We start from the raw sequence: 17,628 nt of genomic DNA, 5'->3' as shown, positions 1-17,628 counted from the left end.
TAATTAGATGGGCACAGCTGGATTAGGAGCCCAAATCGGGTTTGACCCCAGAGCCCTAAATCTTTATTGCTGTTCTTTACACACCGAGAATAAGAATAATAGCTAATACTTATTGAGCAGTTACTATTTGCCAGGCACTGTGCAAAGGATTTCTCCAACCTACTCTCAGAGGCGGGTATGCCACTTAACCACTTATTGGATCTTGAGCAAGTTTCTTAAACTCTTCTTGACTCAATTCCCTCTACAAAATGAGGCTAAAAATATGGCTGCTGTAAAGAGTAAATGAAATAATAGGGGCAAAGCTCTGAGAACACAGACGGACACATATTAATCCCCCAAAAAGTCCTTTTTTTTTTATTTTTTTATTTTTTACCGTCACCTCAGTTTCACAGGTGAGGAACCAGGCTTGGAGACATTAAGCAACTAGTTAGCCCAGCTTGCTCAGTGCACACTGCAGCGTAGACTTGCTCGGAAGTGGTGCGGCCCGCGGGCCCGCCCGCAGGTGAGTTGCACCTGGCAGCTGGGAGACTCGCTTCTCTGGAGTTGGAGCACCGTGCTCTGCAGCCCGGAGGCCTCGAAAGATCCTTAGCGCACGCACGAGGCTGGGGGTCGCCACGCTCCGGATTTGGGCGTGCGAGGGCCCTGGCGGTGTCGGGGGTCCCTCCGGACCCCCTCAGAAGCACTGCGGGCGACGCCTGTGTGCCAGGGCGAGCTCACCAGCGGGCGAGGAGCCGTCCGGCGTCAGGAGCCGCCCAGCCGCCCCGCGCACACACACATTCACCACCCCGCCCGCCCGGGGGCCGCTAGCCCGGAGCCCGCCGCCAGCCCGCGCTCCCCCGCCCGCCGCGCTCCCGGGCGGAGTTTCCTCCTCTGCTCATTGTTCCCGGCCCAGCGCCCGCCCCGCCCCGCCTGCCCCACTGCAGCCGCCCGCGCGCTCCTGGGCGGCGGGGCGGGGGAGGGTAGGGAGAGGAGGGGAGAGGAGGGGAGGAGGAGGGGGCGGGGCCGGGGGCCGGCGCGGACGGGACGGGAGTCGCCGCAGCCGCCGGCCTGGCCCAGCCGCGCAGACACCGCCCGCGACGCAGCCACCCGCCGCTCCTCCGCCGCCTGGCTCCGCGCCTCAGTCCAGCTCTGCCGCAGCGGTCGCGAGGAGGGGCCGCTGGAGCGCGACTCGGGAGCCCCGGGTCATCACCCGGCCGCCGGAGCCACAGCCGGGCCTCCCTGAGCGGCGCCCACGCTCTCGCTGTTCGGACGCTCGCACCCGCAGCCACCTGCTCCCGGCCCGAGGCCAGGACACGATGCGCTCCGCGCTGGCGCTCTGCGCGCTGCTGCTGCTGCTGCTGCTGCCGCCGCGGTCGCTCTCTGTTGGTGAGTGGTGGCCCGGACTCCGCTGGGACCCCACCGTGCGGGTGCGCTCCCGGCCGGGCCGCACCTCGTGGCGCGACCTGGAGCAGCCCCTGTGCTCGCCTTTCGCTGGGGGCACACGCGGAGCCCTGACCTTGAACCATTCACGTCCCTTCCGAACCCGCGAACACTGCAGGTGCCGGGCGGGAGCGCGGATCGTCCCTGGTCTCCATTCGGGTGGAGTGGGCGGTGGATTGTGGATTGTGGATTGTGCTGGGGCAAACCGAGGGGCGACAACCCTAAATGGGTTTGCGGGCAAATAGAGCGGGGAGTTGGGGCATGGCGAGGCTCAACGTTTCGCGGGATCTCCCCCCCAGGTCTGGTCACTCTTTCTCTCCGTTTTTGGAGGGGATGAGCAACGGTATTGTGTAGTCGATGATTCCAGCAAAACAGCAGGCTGGAAGCTCACGCGGAAGTCCCTGAAGCAGGTGACAAGCCTCCAGTAACAGCTCAGGCGGCTGTCTTCTGCGTTTGCAGAGAGGTTTTTTTTTGAGCAGTGTGTGCAGTTCAGCCCACCTGAGCCTGTGTTGGGATAGGTACAAGGGGAGTAAGTGGACCTTCCACAGTGTCAGAGTCACCTAGCTGAGTAGGACCCCTGTCTCCTTTGCCACCAAAGGAGCTGCTCCCTTCTTGGCCATGGCCAGGAAGGTGAGACACCCCCCTCCCTTTTATAAACAGGAACTTGTCTCCTGGAACAAGCTTGGATGCACCTTAGAAACAGCCCTCCTATTTTTTTCTCAAGGTGAAATGTTATCCTTTGGGGGAGACGGGTGGCTGCAGACTCCTCCAAGAAAGTGTCCCAAGGCCCCTGAGAACAGCTGGAGGCTCGGCCCCAGGAAAGAGATGAATTTCTTTGTGACCCGCCTGAGCACATGTCTGCCTCGAGAAAGACTGGGGGTGGCGCTCCTACCCTAGGTAGGGCCAGGAAGACTTTGGTGACAGCCCAGAGAGGGAAGGGACCTTGCTGCTGGCAGGCGCTGGCATTTGGGGCTGAACTCTTAGGGCAGAGTGGGAGGGAATGGCTGTACAGCCTGTTCTCTGCACTGCATGGAACCGTTCGTGGTCGGGGGCTGGTTCTCAGAGGGCAAACAGGTGTGAGCACACTGCTCTCAGAGGGCAAACAGGTGTGACCACTCTGTGGTCCGTGGCCCTGAGGCTCCACCAGCTTGGCCTGTAAAAACGAAAGGGCACGGTCAGTGGGCAAAGGTGTTGTGCCCCCAAAGGGTATTTTGTGGTGTGAAGACTGGTCTGAACAGCTCTGAGGGTGACCGTCACCTTGGATTTGTACAACCTACAGGGCCGAGAAGATGCTGGAGTGTGGCCACTCCTGAGCCCTGCTCTAAGAGCAGCCAGACTTCAGCATGGGTCTTGACGTGCACCTTTTTGGAGCGAGCTTCTTAGCACCACCTAGAAGGGAGATGGGTTGTGTCAGGAGGGATAGGCTAGTTTCTGGTGCTCCAGAGCCTAGAGACTGAGCTGTGAGGAGAGGCTGGGGGCTGTTGTGCACTAAGAAAGGCTCCAGAGCCACCCAGGGGAAAGCTCGAAGCCCAGCTTGCTGCTGGCTTCAAGGCTGGGATTGCCTTCCCCAGCATCTGGGCACTGCCCAGAAACTGCCTCTTTCAGGAAGCCCTCCTCAAGCCTAGCACAGGGCAAGGCACGTGGTGGGAGCTTGATACATGTTAAACAAGTGTGGTGAACAGGACCATACTCCCATCCCCCCCTCCCCAGCAAGTCTCTGGGCCTTTCCAAGCCCCCAGTGCCCAATCCCTAAAATGCTAGTGCCATATATAATAAAGGGATAAAAGGAAGTACTTTGAAACATGTAAAGCACAAGGGATTATTATAGTAGTAGCAGTAAAGTTTATTTATTTTGAGAGAGTGCATGAGAACGGGGGAGGGGCAAAGAGAGAAGAAGAGAGAGAGAGGGAGAGAATCCCAAGCAGGCTCCGCACTGTCCATTCAGAGCCTGGAAATCAGGAACCATGAGATCGCGACCCAAGCCGTAATCAAGAGTTGGACACTCGACTGAGCCATCCAGGCGCCCTTATTATTATTTTTCATACCTTGAGGCAGAAAAGGCTGAGGGGTGCAGGTGTGGTGTTCAATGGCTGCGCTGAATTTCATACCCTCCTATAGGGACTCGGTAAGGACTGTTCCATCTCTGCCCTTCCAAAGGTGTGGCCGCCTGGGCTGCAGTCACCAAGGATCGTGTAACCCCCGACGCCGTTGGAATACCGTGATGCTATTCTAAACAATACAGGATTATAGTGAGTCTCCTCCACAAAGGAATTACCCCACCCAGGTCCCCTGAGAGCTTACCTTTTCATTAACAGGGGAGTCACATAGCCTACAGCATAAGCAGCATTAAATCCAGGGGCCCGACAGTCCATTAGACTCCTTTTCAGTACTTTTGGTGTTTTTTTTTTTTTTTTCCCAGTACTTTTGGTTTGATACTCATTTAGTGGAACCACATGGCGAGCTGTACGAACGGGCCTCAGTTCCCTTATCTATAAGATAGAATAAAAGAGCAGAGGGCACCTCTAGTTTCATGTTATATAACATTTCTGGGGTTTTCTGGCCTGTTATCTGCCAGCTGAGTCGTACTATCAATCTGATTGAGCCATTCCATGGGTGAATCCTGGAGAGGGAGAGGCAGCTTGGTGTGGTGGAAAACACTCAGGGGCACCTGGGTGGCTCGGTTGGTTAAGCATCCGACTTCAGCTCAGGTCATGATCTTGCAGTTCATGAATTGGAGCCCCGCATTAGGCTCTCTGCTGTCAGCTCAGAGCCTGCTTCGGGTCCTCTGTCTCTGTGCCCCTCCCCGCCCCCACTGCCCCGTCTCTCAAAGTTACATAAACGTTAAAAAAAGAAAGAAAGAAAGAAAGAAAACAGATTGTGGGTCAAATAGACCCCCGGAGACCATAGACAAAATAGTGAACCTCTTTGAGCCTCGGTTTCCTCAGCTGTAAAATGATAAAGCTATCTTGCAGGTTGCCCTGAAGGTGGGCGATAACATAGAATGAACTTGACAGTGTGCCCAACTACTCGAGGTCGGAGCTTAATAAATCCTGGCTGTGATGATTACTCAAGCATATTAACTGAGAACTTGATTGGTCTGAGGCAGCTGAGTGTCAGGATTCTGCTAATGTCTGTGGGAATCAATTGATAGGTGGTTGCAAAGACTGCAGCCTTAGTGCCATAAGGTGTGGGAAAAGGAGGCACGTGGAAACGAAGTGGTAAGGTGTGGGTAGGGGTGACCTAGGCAAAGCTTCCTGAAGGAGGTGGGAGTTTATACAGGGGTTTTAAGATAAAAAGGGTCACGGTGGGGTGGGCTAGCTGGGGCTGAATGAATTGTCGCTGGAGAGGAGACACGGGCTAGGGGTCAATGATATGGGTTCTTGAGGTGGGGAGAGCTGCAGGAAGGCCATGGGGAGGAGGTGAGTTTCCAGAGCCCGGGGGGAAAGTTCTATGGGATGAGGTCAGGGCATGGTAGATATTCCAAGCATGGTCCTGCTTTGGGCATGGCTCTGAGGCAAGAGGGAGCAAGCCATGGGGGTTGGGAGCAGACTGGGCTCAACAGGTGAGGGGCGAAGGGGAGCGGTAGGGGTCACAAAGGCACCAGGTGGTAGCTTTGCCCAAGCTGTGGGGTGTGCTCTCCCCCTCCACCCCTGAGGAGGGGCAGAGGGGAGGCATGTGTTGGAGGGGTGTCCTCTGGCAGGCAGCAGGGCACAGAGGTGGGGCAGAGGCACGGATTCTGAGCCACATCTGCCTTTTCCTCAGGCATCCATGTTTGAAGGGAGAGGAGGGCCTCCTGCTGGGTGGGGTTTGATACCTCTGCCCTTGGGAAGCTGAGAGAGGAAAAGGCTCCCACCTGATTCGAATTCCTCTGAGCAGGGAAGACTAGAGATTTGACCCTGGTTTACACCTGTCCTCAGGTATCATCTCTGCCAAGAAGCCTTCCCTGGTTTCTAGATGGACACAAATTATGTTCCGTGGTCTGTTTGGGTCTCTTGCAGCCTGTGGGGAGCCCCTCCAGGGTAGGGGCCACAGCACATTTATCTCTCCGTCCAGGGCCCCAAGCAGCAATGGGCACTGAGCAGTTGCTCAAAATTTTATCTGCACCTTTCAACTGAGGGGAGCCGGGGCCTAGGCCCTGGTTTCAGGCTCTTGGAAAGGGAAGCCGTAGCCCAGCTCACATCCTGGGCAATGATGCTGGCCAGTGAGCTCTTTCTGCAGCAGCCGGAACTGGCAGGAGTGACTGCTGAGGGTTGGGGCTTCGGGGCTGGGGATCCAGGACCTGACCAGCGGCTGCTGTGGAGACAGCTTGGCCAAGCTTAGCTCAAGGCCCTCCACTCCTAAGGGAAGTGGGAGGAGCCCTGTGGACAGCTCACCGCACTTCTTGGGAGGGGGGTCGGGATTTAGATGGTCCTACCCTAGTGAGAGCTTGTTTCTTCACATCCTTGGTGCAGAGGCTCCGGGAGCCCTCTGCAAGTTTGCTCAGTGGAAGCTCCGTGCCAGAGAGAGAGTGACCCTCTTCTGCCCATCCCCCGCTCAGCAGCCCCCGCCTGAGCCCCAGCCTGCCTAGAGACTTCCTCAGACCTAGAGGCCAGGGAGCTCGTCCCTCAGCTCTGGGCTCACTTCCTATTTGTGCTTTAAGGTATGATGCAGGGCCGGGAGCTCAGTTGGTGGTTTTCCCTCACATTCTGTTCCCAGGAACACAGGTGAATTTGCACAGAGTTTCTCTTGTCATGGGTCTTGTCAAACAAGGTTGCAGATCTAGGTTTATGACTCTGGGCCATACAAGCCTCGTGACTGTACGTATTCTCTCTCTCTCTCTCTCTCTCTCTCTCTCTCTTTCTCTCTTTTCTTCCTTCCTTCCTTCCTTCTGAGAGAATCTTAAGTAGGCTCCATGCCGAGTGTGGAGCCCGACACGGGCTCCGTGCTAGTGAGATCATGACCTGAGCCAAAATCAAGAGTCGGACGCTGAACCAGCCGAGCCACCCAGGCGCCCCTGTAGGTATTCTCTTAAGGAAAGCCTTCAAGAGAATCTCCACAGAAGATCCATTGCAAGGAGCCTCTTCATATTTGCAGTAGCATTTACCATTAGATTGCTACACGTAGGCTGTTCAAAATAGAATTCAACTGGCAAACGGTAATTTCCACGCTGCTTCTAAATAACCTAGAAAATCACAGAACACAGAATCCTAGAGCTGGGAAGCCTTCCGGAAATCATCTTCTGCACCCACATGTTTTTCAGATGAGGGAACGCGGACCAGGGAGTGGGTTCACTTGGCCAAGTCCTAGTGACTCCCAGTGAGATGCATGTGCAGCCATAGAATGTAAGAACGGGACTGAGCCTTTCTGTGCTAATTCCCTCCCGGGCACTGGAGAAACTCATTAGAACCCTTTCTAGAAAGGGTTTCGTGAAGGTGAAAACATTATACTGTGCCCAGACTCTCCCCATCCCTCCGCCTTCAGGGTGTGTTGAGAGTTGGAGCTACTTTATTCCCCAGGAGTTAGGCTCTCCAAAGGTTCTCCCTGTCATGTCATGTCACAGCGCGGGCCACCATGCTGGCCACTCTACATGTCTGTCTCCCACTGCCTGTGAGCCCCAGTAGTGACTGTAGCATCCAGCCAGAGTCTGGAACGAATGAGTGGGGTGCTTACCTGGTGCACAAATTCAGCCCTCCTCACATGCCCCCCACCCCAAGCCCTCGTGTTGGCTCTGGACTGTGGTCTCACCCTGTACCACGATAGTAATGGCTGGCGCAGACCCTCAGCTTTGCTTGGCCTCCTGGCCATCCATCCTCCCTCTGTCCCCACCCCTTTCCCTGACAAACCACCGCCACCCTCTCTTCCTTTGTAGCCTTATCCCCCTCGGGTCAGCCACCTCACACTTCCCTGCGGCCAGGGCGCAGGGTGGCACCCTGTCCGCCAATTGTCATGGCCGGAAGGCCGTGTGCCTCAGCCCAGGGGGAAGAGAATTCTGACGAATGGCTGACTGAGGCTTGCCATGCAGCCCCAGGTTGGGGTGCTGGGAGACACATGGGCTGACCAGGAGCCCAAACTGTCTGGTCTCGAACCTTTTAGCGCTCTGACCCAGGTCAACGTAGAAGGGACACTGGGGAGACCAGCCCTGGTGAGAGGGGCACTTTGCAGGCCTCACACCCCTTCTTACCTGAAATTTATGGAGTGCTGTCCAAGGGGACCCTCTGTCCCCATCCAGTCTGATTCCCATGCCGACTTGGCTTTGAACATCCTCTCTGGAGCCACAGTCTTCAGCCAGGATGGCACAAGGTTGTCTTGGGACGGCTTTTGTCTCACAAACCATTCCAGAGAGGGGAAACTGAGGCATAGCACTGAGGACTTGGAGTAGGTGACATAAACAGCTTTTCCCCCAAATATCCACGTGCCTCACTCCCTCATTTCTGTTAGCCACCGTCTCAGAGAGAACTTCCGGGCTGCTTGCATAACACGCCCTCCTCTCCTTACTCAGTGTATTTTCTCCATAGCGCTTATCACCTGATGCATGCTCGTTTCTGCCTTTGTGCGTCTCTCTCTTGAGTAGACTATAAGTTCCATGAGGGCAAGGTCTTCTGTTGTTCATTGCTGTAGCCCCAGTACCTGGAACAGTACCTGGGAAATAGTAGATACTCAATAACTGTTTGCTGAATGAATGAGTGAGTGAGTGGCCGAGCTGGCTTAGAACCCAAAGTCTTGTCTGCTAGTTCTGAGCCGTCCACTTGCAAGGCTCTAACCTGGTTCCAGAAGAAGAGAGGCAGGTGGCTGGTGAGACCAGCCCGGGACGTGGGAGGGATGGTTGCCTGGGCACGAAGGTGGAGCGGGACTCCTGAAGGCAGAGGTGCTGTGGGAGGTGCAGCCGCCTCATAGCTGCTTCTGGCCACCTCCCCGCCCCCAGAGGACCCTTCTGTTGAAGGTTAGGGCTGCTGGTTGTTAAAACTTAATTTGGCTGCTCTTAGCAACTAAAAAACAGTGGACTGACCAAGACGGAAGTTGTCTGTCACTCACGTGAGAGAAGTTCAGAGCGCTGGGATGGCGGTCTGTTCTGCCATCATCAGCATGCTGCCTCATGGTCCAAGATGGCTCCTGGGGCTCAGCTATCAGGAGAAAAGAACAAGAAGCCTGTGGCTCCTCTTTCGAGGGCACCTGCCAGAAACCACACACAACACTTTAGTTACATTTGTTGAACAGAACTTGGTCCTTGGCCACACCTAGCTGCAAGGGAAGCAGGGAAGAATACTTTGATTAGGGAAGAGTATTTTTTATTTCAGGTACCCGTATATATGCCTAAGCAAAAACCAGTGGTTCAGTGATAAAGAAGTCAGAAAGAATGGATATCGGAGTAGGTCACTGGCAAATACTACCACAGGCTAAGTCCCTGAAAACCTTGGGTTTCTCTGCAGCTGCCCTCAAACCTCGTCTTGCCAATCAGATCAGCTCTGCTTGCGTGAAACCCAAGTAGTTGTCCGCCATGGCCAAAGGCCTTGCCCCCGCTCTGGCTGAGCCATTTTCAGCTTATCTGTTGTCTTTTTGGTGGCTCCAGTGTGTTGGTGTATTGATGGAGGGTTTCCTTGTAATGTGCAAAGAAACCCAGCTCCCTCCCACGCAAGCCCCCTCGCCTTGAGCTGCACTAGTGTCCCGGGGACCGCCGATGACCAGGGCTTCCTCCAGGGCTTCCCCGGGGGACCTACTTTCTCCCACTGCCCTTTGAATGGCAAAGAGGTATTTCTACACCCTATCCTCCCCTTCCTAGCTCAGCAGGGGCAAGTATGGGGCTGAGGGAAGTACTGTCTTAAATGTTTGGTCCATGGGGCACCTGGGTGGCTCCATCGGTTAAGTGGCCGACTTTGGCTTAGGTCACGATCTCAGTTTGTGGGTTGGAGCCCCGTGTCAGGCCCCGTGTCGTGCTGACAGCTCAGAGCCTGGAGCCTGTTTTGGATTCTGTCTTCCTCTCTCTCTACCCCTCCACTGCTCGGGCCGTTTCTCAAAAATAAATAAACATTAGAAGAGATTAAAAAAATAAATATTTGGTCCATGGACACTCCTGAGAGCACCAGCTGGAGGCCGGTGGCTTTCCAAACTGGTGGAGGTACTCTGTGGAGCTGTCGTGGGGGCCACCGAGAGGTTGGGGTACACACCTAGAGAGGAAAGCTAAGAGAAGGCCAATTTGGGGGCGGACTTTTCATCCCACCCCACTTTGCGCATCTCCGTTTTTATCTGTTCTGTAGGGTAGGTCTCCACATAAGAGTTCCTCTGAGAACTCCACATAAGAGTTCCTCTGCTGTCAAGGAGAAGAAACACTGAAATCTCTCGGCATGATGTGCCAGGATTTGAAGTTAGAAGCGTGGGGTTTAGCCTGGGCTTTGGCACTTGCTGGCCTTGCGGTTTCAGACTTGTTCCTTGGCCTCCGTTTCCCTGGCTGTGAAATAGGTATAATGCCTTCCTCTGCAAGTGTGGGTTACACACTGGTGGTGTGCCTGGCGCAGTTTGGTTTTACGTCTTTTGCTGGCTTTAGGTCTAGCCCAGCGTGCGATATGATGAAGCAGACCTGTTCCCCCCTCTCCACCCCCCAGCATGTGCCATGACCTCTCTGCGCTAAGCTTTTGCCCATTTATTCACTGTCCCACAGCCAGGCCCTTCAGGATGAGGGCCCCGGTTCTGAGGCTGTGGTAAGCCGCACTCCCAGGAAGGGGCTGCAATGTCCACCCCCCCTCCCTGCCTCCCAGTTCCTGCTTCCCACCTGGTGCTTCCCACTCCATTTCTCGGGGACAGGACGCTGCCCTTTCCCCTTAGGCTACAAGTCAGACGGGTTTTCCTGAAGCCACCAAGGCCCTGATCCTGGAGCCCCTGAGGTTCTGGCCATCACGCTGTGAAATGGAGGGTCACATCCTACTGCTTTTTTTTCTGGATCGGTGTCCCTCTGGCTGCTCTTTCTCCACTGCCCCTGTGCAGGCCACAGATCTGAGTATCACCCTCTAAATAGCTTCCTTCCTCCTCCTCCAACCCTCCCTGACTCTAGCACCAAATTCACCGTGGCACCATCCGAGCCGGGCAGCGAAACCTGGTGAAGGTCTTTAGAGCCAATCTGCATTCCCCTTCAGGGAGGAGGGGAAGCAATCCAGCAGCAAATATAAACCAGGGAACTGAGTATCTCCTCCCGGAGGTGAGAAGTGGGAGGAAGATAGAAACTACTCACCGAGCTGCATTTGACTTTCTGCGCACCGTAATCCCCAGGGGCTGGTGCCCTTGTGCCTCTCTTTACCCCTACGGTAAATCAGGGCTAGCACCCCACTTTTTTTCCTTTGGTCTTGTTTTTTACTTTTAAGTCGGTAGAATAAGCTGGGTCTCAAACTGTGCCCAAAGAGAACACCAGTAGTCCTCAAGATAGTAAGAGTTCTGCTCCCAGTAAGTGTTTGATAAATGAATAGAAAGTTTGTCGTGAGTAAAAGAGACGCATGATCCAAAAGGTTTGGAAAAGGCTGCCGACTCGATTCCCCTTCTTGGAAAGTCAGTGCCTGTTAGGATCTTAAATGCTCCCAGATGCCCCTTACTGAATAGCCTTTGCTTAATTCAGCGTCCTCCAAATGTACTTTAACCGTGGAAACAACCTTTCCTCCTCCTTTTTTTTTTTTTTTTTTTGTTTATATATTTTTGAGACAGAGACAGAGCATGAATGGGGGAGGGTGAGAGAGAGGGGGAGACACAGAATCCGAAGCAGACTCCAGGCTCTGAGCCGTCAGCACAGAGCCCGACGCGGGGCTTGAACTCACGGACCGCGAGATCATGACCTGAGCCGAGGTCAGACGCTCAACCGACTGAGCCACCCAGGTGCCCCTTTCCTCCTCCTTTTTAGAACATCCACGAACATCTGGTGGGGGGAAATACGGATATGAAGATAGAGGGACCGCCTGCCCCAGTTTGCCCAGGACTGAGAGGTATCCAGGGATATGTGACTCAGGGCTAGAACCCATGCAGTCCTATGTAAAGACCGGACCACTGGGCGTGTGCGTCCAGTCTGGAGCTTTGCTAAGCAGGACCTTCTGGAAAGGGAAATGCAGCCTGACAGCGCCCTCCTTCCTGAGGGGATTTGTAGGAAACCACATGGAAGCTTGTGGCCAGAATAAAGGCTGCTTGTACCAGAGTCAGTGTAGGGAACAGGTTCCATTCCAGGCCAGTGGCCCTGCATGGGTGCTTAATAACGGTGTTGTTTCTCAGGTAGGAGTTCAAGGCATTATTACGAAAATTGCGGGTGGGTGTGTTTTTGACGTTTGATCTTTCCACTCAGATGGGGGCAGACGTGGCTTGCTGGTTGATTCTGGCTGCTTTTTTTTCCTGTTGTGCCTCTGCTCCTACTGCTTTGAGTCCCTGTTCCTGACAACATCACGGTTTCTGTGTTAAATCCAGTCTCAGGCTGTCCCCCTGTTCCAGGGGCTTGGAGAAGGGGATTCCCAAGGCTGTTCTGCCAGCCAGCACTGCCCTGGTGGCTCACCCGAGGCAGTGGTGCTGGGGCTTTGTCCTCAGCCCTGGGTAACGCCGAGCTCCTCCACCTTCGGGCTGTCATTTTTCTGGGAGCCAGGGAACCAAATGGTGGAAAGGGGGTGACTCGTTGGATGGAATCACTGGCTTGCCCGTGCTTTTCGAGCTGCTGCCAGCATATCATACATCCTCCCAGTGGTGGGTCGGTGAGCGTGGGGTCCCCTCGCTCAGGCACATGTAGCTCCACACCCCAGGCGTAGGGGGCGCTGCTGAGTAGAGCGCGTCTGGGTCTCAGCCCGTCCCTGCGCGCGGCAGCCCCGCGCTATGAGCCCAGTCCCCAGCATGCCCCCTTCTCCTGGCCAGGCTACCGCATCCGGAGACCCCGGAGCCCCACACGGAACTATTTCTCACCCTGAGCTCATCCTCGTTTTCAGCTTCTCAGTGGCCACAGTGGACATTGGAGGGCACGTGCTGTCGACAGCTGGCTCCTGGGGAGAGGCAGGGTGGGAGCTTGTCCACAGGCTCTCATTCTCCCCTTGGCATCCCGGGAGGTTGTACTTGGCTGGAAAAACACTTTGGCTTTCCTCCCAGGCACCGGGGAGAATCTGGAAGCCTGGTCCTGACCGCACAATATCACATCTCTGAATTCCATGAGCTCTCTCGGGCAGTCACGACATCACACCAGCTGTAGCTGCCCCAGCGCCTCCTGTTAGTTAAGCTTCGGTGTACTAAGTGTGTCTGTGTGTATGGGGGGTGACGGCAGGCATAGGGCAGATACCCAGGAGGGTCCTGTGTTGGGTGTTGAATAAAGGGCAGGGAAAAAAAGAAAACAGGTTTGTAAGAGCAAGATGCTCCCTCCCTCCGGGGCCGGGAGTCCTCCCGGTGGGCCTCAGTTTTCTCATCTGTGGATAAGGGGCTGTGCCCAGCCGCCAGTTATGCAGGGCGGTGGACTCAGCCACATGTTGGCCCTGACTGCTCGGTAGCTCACTGCCTCTCTGGCCCCTGCTTCCCCAGCTGCTTCCTCAGTGGAGGGGTGGACATCAGCTCCTTTTCCGGTTGCATCTTTAGGCATGATGTCATTACTGTAAAAGCAAAGACCAGTCTGTAAGGGAAGACGAGAAAGGCAACAGTCTCTGGGGGCTAGTATCTCCAAAGTCCTGTGGCCTTGGGTTGTGCCACACTCCAGAGGATTGCACCCGTTTTCCAGACGGGACATCCAAGGTGGGAGGATGGTGGTGAATTACCCAGCCACGAGCTAAGTCTCGGAGTCTTGAGGTTCCAGCTAGCTCCTTCCAACTTAGGTATGACTTAGTGCTCTGGGCCTGGGAGCAGCCAGATGAACTTGGCCTGGCCATCTGTACCCCTTGCATGGTAGCAAGACTCCTAACACAATAAAGAGCGTGGAGAAAGAAAGGGGAGATGGGAGCATGGGAGGCCAAGGCGTAGGGGATGGTTCTTCCCCTGCCTCCACCCATTCAGGAGCCCCAAGTCTGACTTTGGTGTCAATCTTGTGTGACCTAAGCAAAGCCTTGACCCTCTTTCCTGACCTGGGAAGTTTCAGAGGGAAACATTCCATTTTGCTCGAAGTTTCTTCTGAAAAGAAGAGCCGTGAAATCACCGTGTGTGTGTGCGTGCGCACCTTCCGTCCCCCCTCTGATGTAAGCCCCCTTGACTACTTTTAGGGGATGAATTTTCAGCTGCTTGGACACCTGGCTCCAAGCAGGCTGGCCCTGGGATTCTTGATTCACTTCCCAAGGCGGCTCCCGTAGGAAACCCCGCTTCCTTGACGAGCTCTAACATCTCAAACGCTGGGGGACAACTTGGCTTTGTTTAAAAGGAACGAGGCTTTTAACTTTCCCCCCACCACCGGCCTTGGCGGGAGTGGGGGGGGGGGCAAGAGAGCCAGCCCTCAATTGTTTAGCTGTATTCATTTATGAGGTTTGTTTGTTTCTCTTTAAGCAATACTCCTACCAGATCCCTACTTCCCCACAGGCAAGCGGACCTCCTTTGTCTTTAAACACCAAAGAAGTCTAGATTTTGAGCTTAACAGGGGAGTAGTCCTGTTTTTCCCTGTTTCTTAGGGCCAAGCATAGTCTTGGGTGATGGAGTTTAGACTTTTTTTAAATTGTTTTTTAGAATTGTACTTGGGGGGGGGGGGGAGGATGCAAGTGGGGTAGGGGCAAAGGGAGTGGGAGAGAGAATCTTAAGCTCCCAACGCAGGGCTCGATCTCAGGACCCTGAGATCACGACCTGAGCTGAAATCAAGAGTCGGACACTTAAGTGACTGAGCCACCCAGGCGTGCCTTGGCTTTATTTTTAACTTGCTTTGCAGAGTAAGTGGGGTTTCGGGTGGGGAGCCAGCTAACCTGAGCCTTAGCTCCCCTCACCCCAGCACACACACATTTCGCCTAGGGAACATGTACTAACATGGATTATTCTGCAGCAAGAAGGATGCAGGTGTTATTCCTGGAAGGGGAGAATTCTCTCCAGGACAGAAAAAAAAAGGTTTGGAAATTTGGAAGGCTGTGCTTGCTGCCTTAACCTTCAGCTTCCAGCAGGCGGAAACTGGTCATTCCCGGGGAAGTTCACAGGCCCCATTTCACAGAACTTTCTCATTCGGCTCATAGAGCCCACTATCTCACCTTCTATTTGGGACTTCCCTCTGGCTTCTGGCCCTTGTTTGTTTTCAGCCTGGAGCGGAGACTGGTCCCTGATGGAGGTTTCCAAGGGCGGTGGAGAAACCGGTACGCATCTGGTTATTTTCATGGCTTCGGGACCGGGAAGGTGGCGTGGGAACGACAGCGTGCTCCCTCAGAAAAACATTTACCAAGGTTGTCTTTGAACTGACCACCGAGGGAAGAGTTGCATTCTGAGTGTGTGCAGGCTTTGGCCGGAAGCCTGCGTGTGCCCGAGGGTTTAGAGAACAGTAGGTGCCCCTGGGGAAGCGGTGTGGTCAGTTGCAAAGTTGATGAGGCATTCGCGAGCCGTGGTGGTTCATTGTCATGGGCTCTCGCCTCCTGTGGACAGCCGGGGCTGGATCTGCTCTTGCCCCCACTGCCCCATAGCCAGTCCCCAGTCTGCTCTGCAAAGAGCACAACGGTGGGACCTTCCCAGAGAGCGTGGGAGACGCATGCAGAGCTCTCAGTTCAGTGTCTGGCCCGAATGATAAGGCCTCAGTAAGTGCAAGATAAAAGCTTAAGAGTGATACGATAAACTGGTTTGGATGGGGGGGGGGGGTTTGTAGAAAATGCCACTGCGTGAGGAGGGAGGAAGTACATACTTGTGTCCTGTGGTCTCAGACCTGACGCAAGCCCAGGGCGACGCGCGGTGCCCCACCGGTTCCCAGCCCTAGCGTGCACACATTTGTGTCTCCAGCACGCAGGAGGGTGTTGGCAAGGTTGTCAGCCTGGCTTCCCATCCAGCCAGACCTGCCCCTCTGCAGATTTGAGGTATTTTGACATTTCCCCCCAAAGCTTATACATTTTCTTAAGTGCTCATTTTGTTCCAAGGTAGCTATTTCTCTCTCCCTTGGCTGACAAGGCTCCAGACGCCTCAGGCTCACACAGAACCTGGGGTTCACACCCCAGGGCTCGCTCTTTTTGTGCATCACACACGGGGACCTTGAATCTGATCCTAAAGATGGGCCACAGGGCTCTGCGTTTCCTCCCCGGAGCACCGCCCTGTTGTCCTGACCCTTGTACAGGAGCCCTTCCTGGAGCTGGCGAGCTCAGCTGGCTGGGCATCACCCCTGCCGGCGCCCAGGCCAGGGGGTTGGCGGCTGCTGGGCACGCTGCCTGGTCAGACAGATCAGGATTCACATGGTCTGCAGCAGCTGAAGGGATTAGGAGGCCCTGGGAAGGGTATTGTTTTAAGGAGGTTAGCCTGTCTTTCCAGCTCAGGAAGAGCCCCAGCCCCTTTCCTGGACAGGCTGGCTGCCCTCACACCAAGCCTGAAACACCTGCCCCAAACCTCCAGGGGTCAGCACGTGCACACTCCTCATTAGGAATAGCAACGACAGGTGGCTCAGAGGCTGGTAGCGGGCCCGGGACAGGGACATCCGGGTGGGTGGAAGGAGGAACCCGGCAGGGGCAGCGGGGGCTCGGGGTAGAGGCAGGACTACAATCTTGGGTGGCACAGCTGACCGAATTCCAAGCTCTCCTCATACCTCTCTGCCTCCAGCAACAGAATTAGAATAATGAGTAATCCAAAGAATGTATTTAGAAGTTTCCTGCTGAGGAGCTCAGTCCTGTACAGGATGGGGGTGGGGTTCCACCCTCTGACCCCCACTTGGAGAGCTTCTGATGAGGGTGGGGTGGTGGTGTGCAGTCAAGTCTGGCCCCTCATTGTCATTAGGGGGGACTGCCGAGGTCATCGGAGCCACCCCTCCGTGAATCCTTTGGAAATCAAGGCCTCCTGAGGCTGGTCCTCCAGGGAAGCAGGAGAGAGCACAGTGCCCCAGAGCCCCTGAAAGCCAGATCTGAGTGACAGCTAGTCGGTCAGGGTGTGGGTCTGGGACGACCAAGCTGAGTGGAGTGGCTGGAGATTCCGTCTGGGTGCGGGATGTGGAAGCTCAGGAAATGGGGCCCGGGGCTAGCAAGCATTCCGGTTCCCGAGGACCACCCCCCGCCCTGTCCACGCAGCTCAGCCTCCCAGCCTCTGCACGGAGCTGTGTGCAGGGCAGGCAGATGTTCCCCCAAAGGCAGGAGCTGCAGTGTTCATGCAGAGTGACTCCGTGCTGGGAGCCACCCGAACACCCATCAGCAGTGGAATGAGTGAGACATGGGGGGATGTCCACACAACAGAGAACAAACAGTCCACAGCGACGCGCCGTGGGAAGGATGAATCGTGCAAATAAGATGCCAAGGGAAAGAAGCCAGACCTAAACGTCAGTAGTGTGGGATACCATTGATAGACACACAGTTAGCCCGGGTATTTAAGTCGGATGAGAGCTTACCCTTGGGGGATGGAGAGTGACTGGGAGTACGGTGGGCTTCCAGGATCGTGCGTCCTGTTCTGTGGTCCGGGTATGGGGGTGTGTTCCATCAACACTTGTGATGGCTGCAGTTCTCTGAACGTATGTAATTCTTTTTAAGTTCCTGTATTCATTTTGAGAGAGAGAGAGCGCGCGCAGAGAGGTGCAGAGAGAGAAGGAGAGCGAGAATCCAGGCAGACTCCATGCTGTCAGCTCAGATCCTGATGCGGGGCTTGAACTCCCAAACCGTGAGCTGAAATCAAGAGTCGGTCGCTGCTCAACCGACTGAGCTACCCAGGCGCCCCGAATACACGTAATTCTTTACTAAAACACTGTTAAGATACAGGAGGAGGGGCTGTTCTCTGAGGATCTCCTGATCCAAGCCAGCAGCCCAAACCCCAGGCTTCCAGAGAGTTCGGAGGGGCGGCCCAGGGAGAGAGGCTCTGTGGACCAGGAGCAACCAGCCTCGAGGGGAACAGGAAGGAAACCACGTTAGGTGCACCGACCTGCGTGTCTACTGGCCGACTTCTACCTTGGCCATTCCCGTGAGTGTCAAAGGGAGTACGGTACTAGGCGGCCCCGAGCTTGGGAACACGGCAGGCGCCTGCTGGGGATGGGTGCCCGACAGGTTCCGGTGCGAGAAGACTGGCCAAGGCCCCTCCCACGATACGGCGAGTAAATGGTAACAAACAGGGCCGAAGAAGCGGGGGCAGGGGTCCCTCTGTAGGGACCCTCTCCGATGTCTCACCTCTCCGATG

General features: G+C 55.3%; 1 protein-coding gene across 1 annotated transcript in view; it reads left to right on the top strand.

Moving 5' to 3' along the window:
* The first annotated feature begins 996 nt into the window (after window positions 1-996).
* Window positions 997-17,628, top strand: part of PODXL (podocalyxin like) — a 53,106-nt gene continuing 36,474 nt past the window's right edge. Inside the window, exon 1 of the mRNA XM_019452773.2 lies at window positions 997-1,365. Within this exon, the coding sequence (XP_019308318.2) occupies window positions 1,296-1,365 (70 nt within the window). The 5' untranslated portion in view covers window positions 997-1,295. The remainder of the gene's footprint in view (window positions 1,366-17,628) is intronic.

The sequence above is a fragment of the Panthera pardus genome, unplaced genomic scaffold, assembly GCF_024362965.1.
Source record: "Panthera pardus isolate Hobbes unplaced genomic scaffold, ASM2436296v1 HiC_scaffold_8, whole genome shotgun sequence".
Lineage (NCBI taxonomy): Eukaryota > Metazoa > Chordata > Mammalia > Carnivora > Felidae > Panthera > Panthera pardus.
The sequence above is the reverse complement of the archived record's forward strand: the minus strand, read 5'-3'. Positions and strand labels throughout refer to the sequence as shown.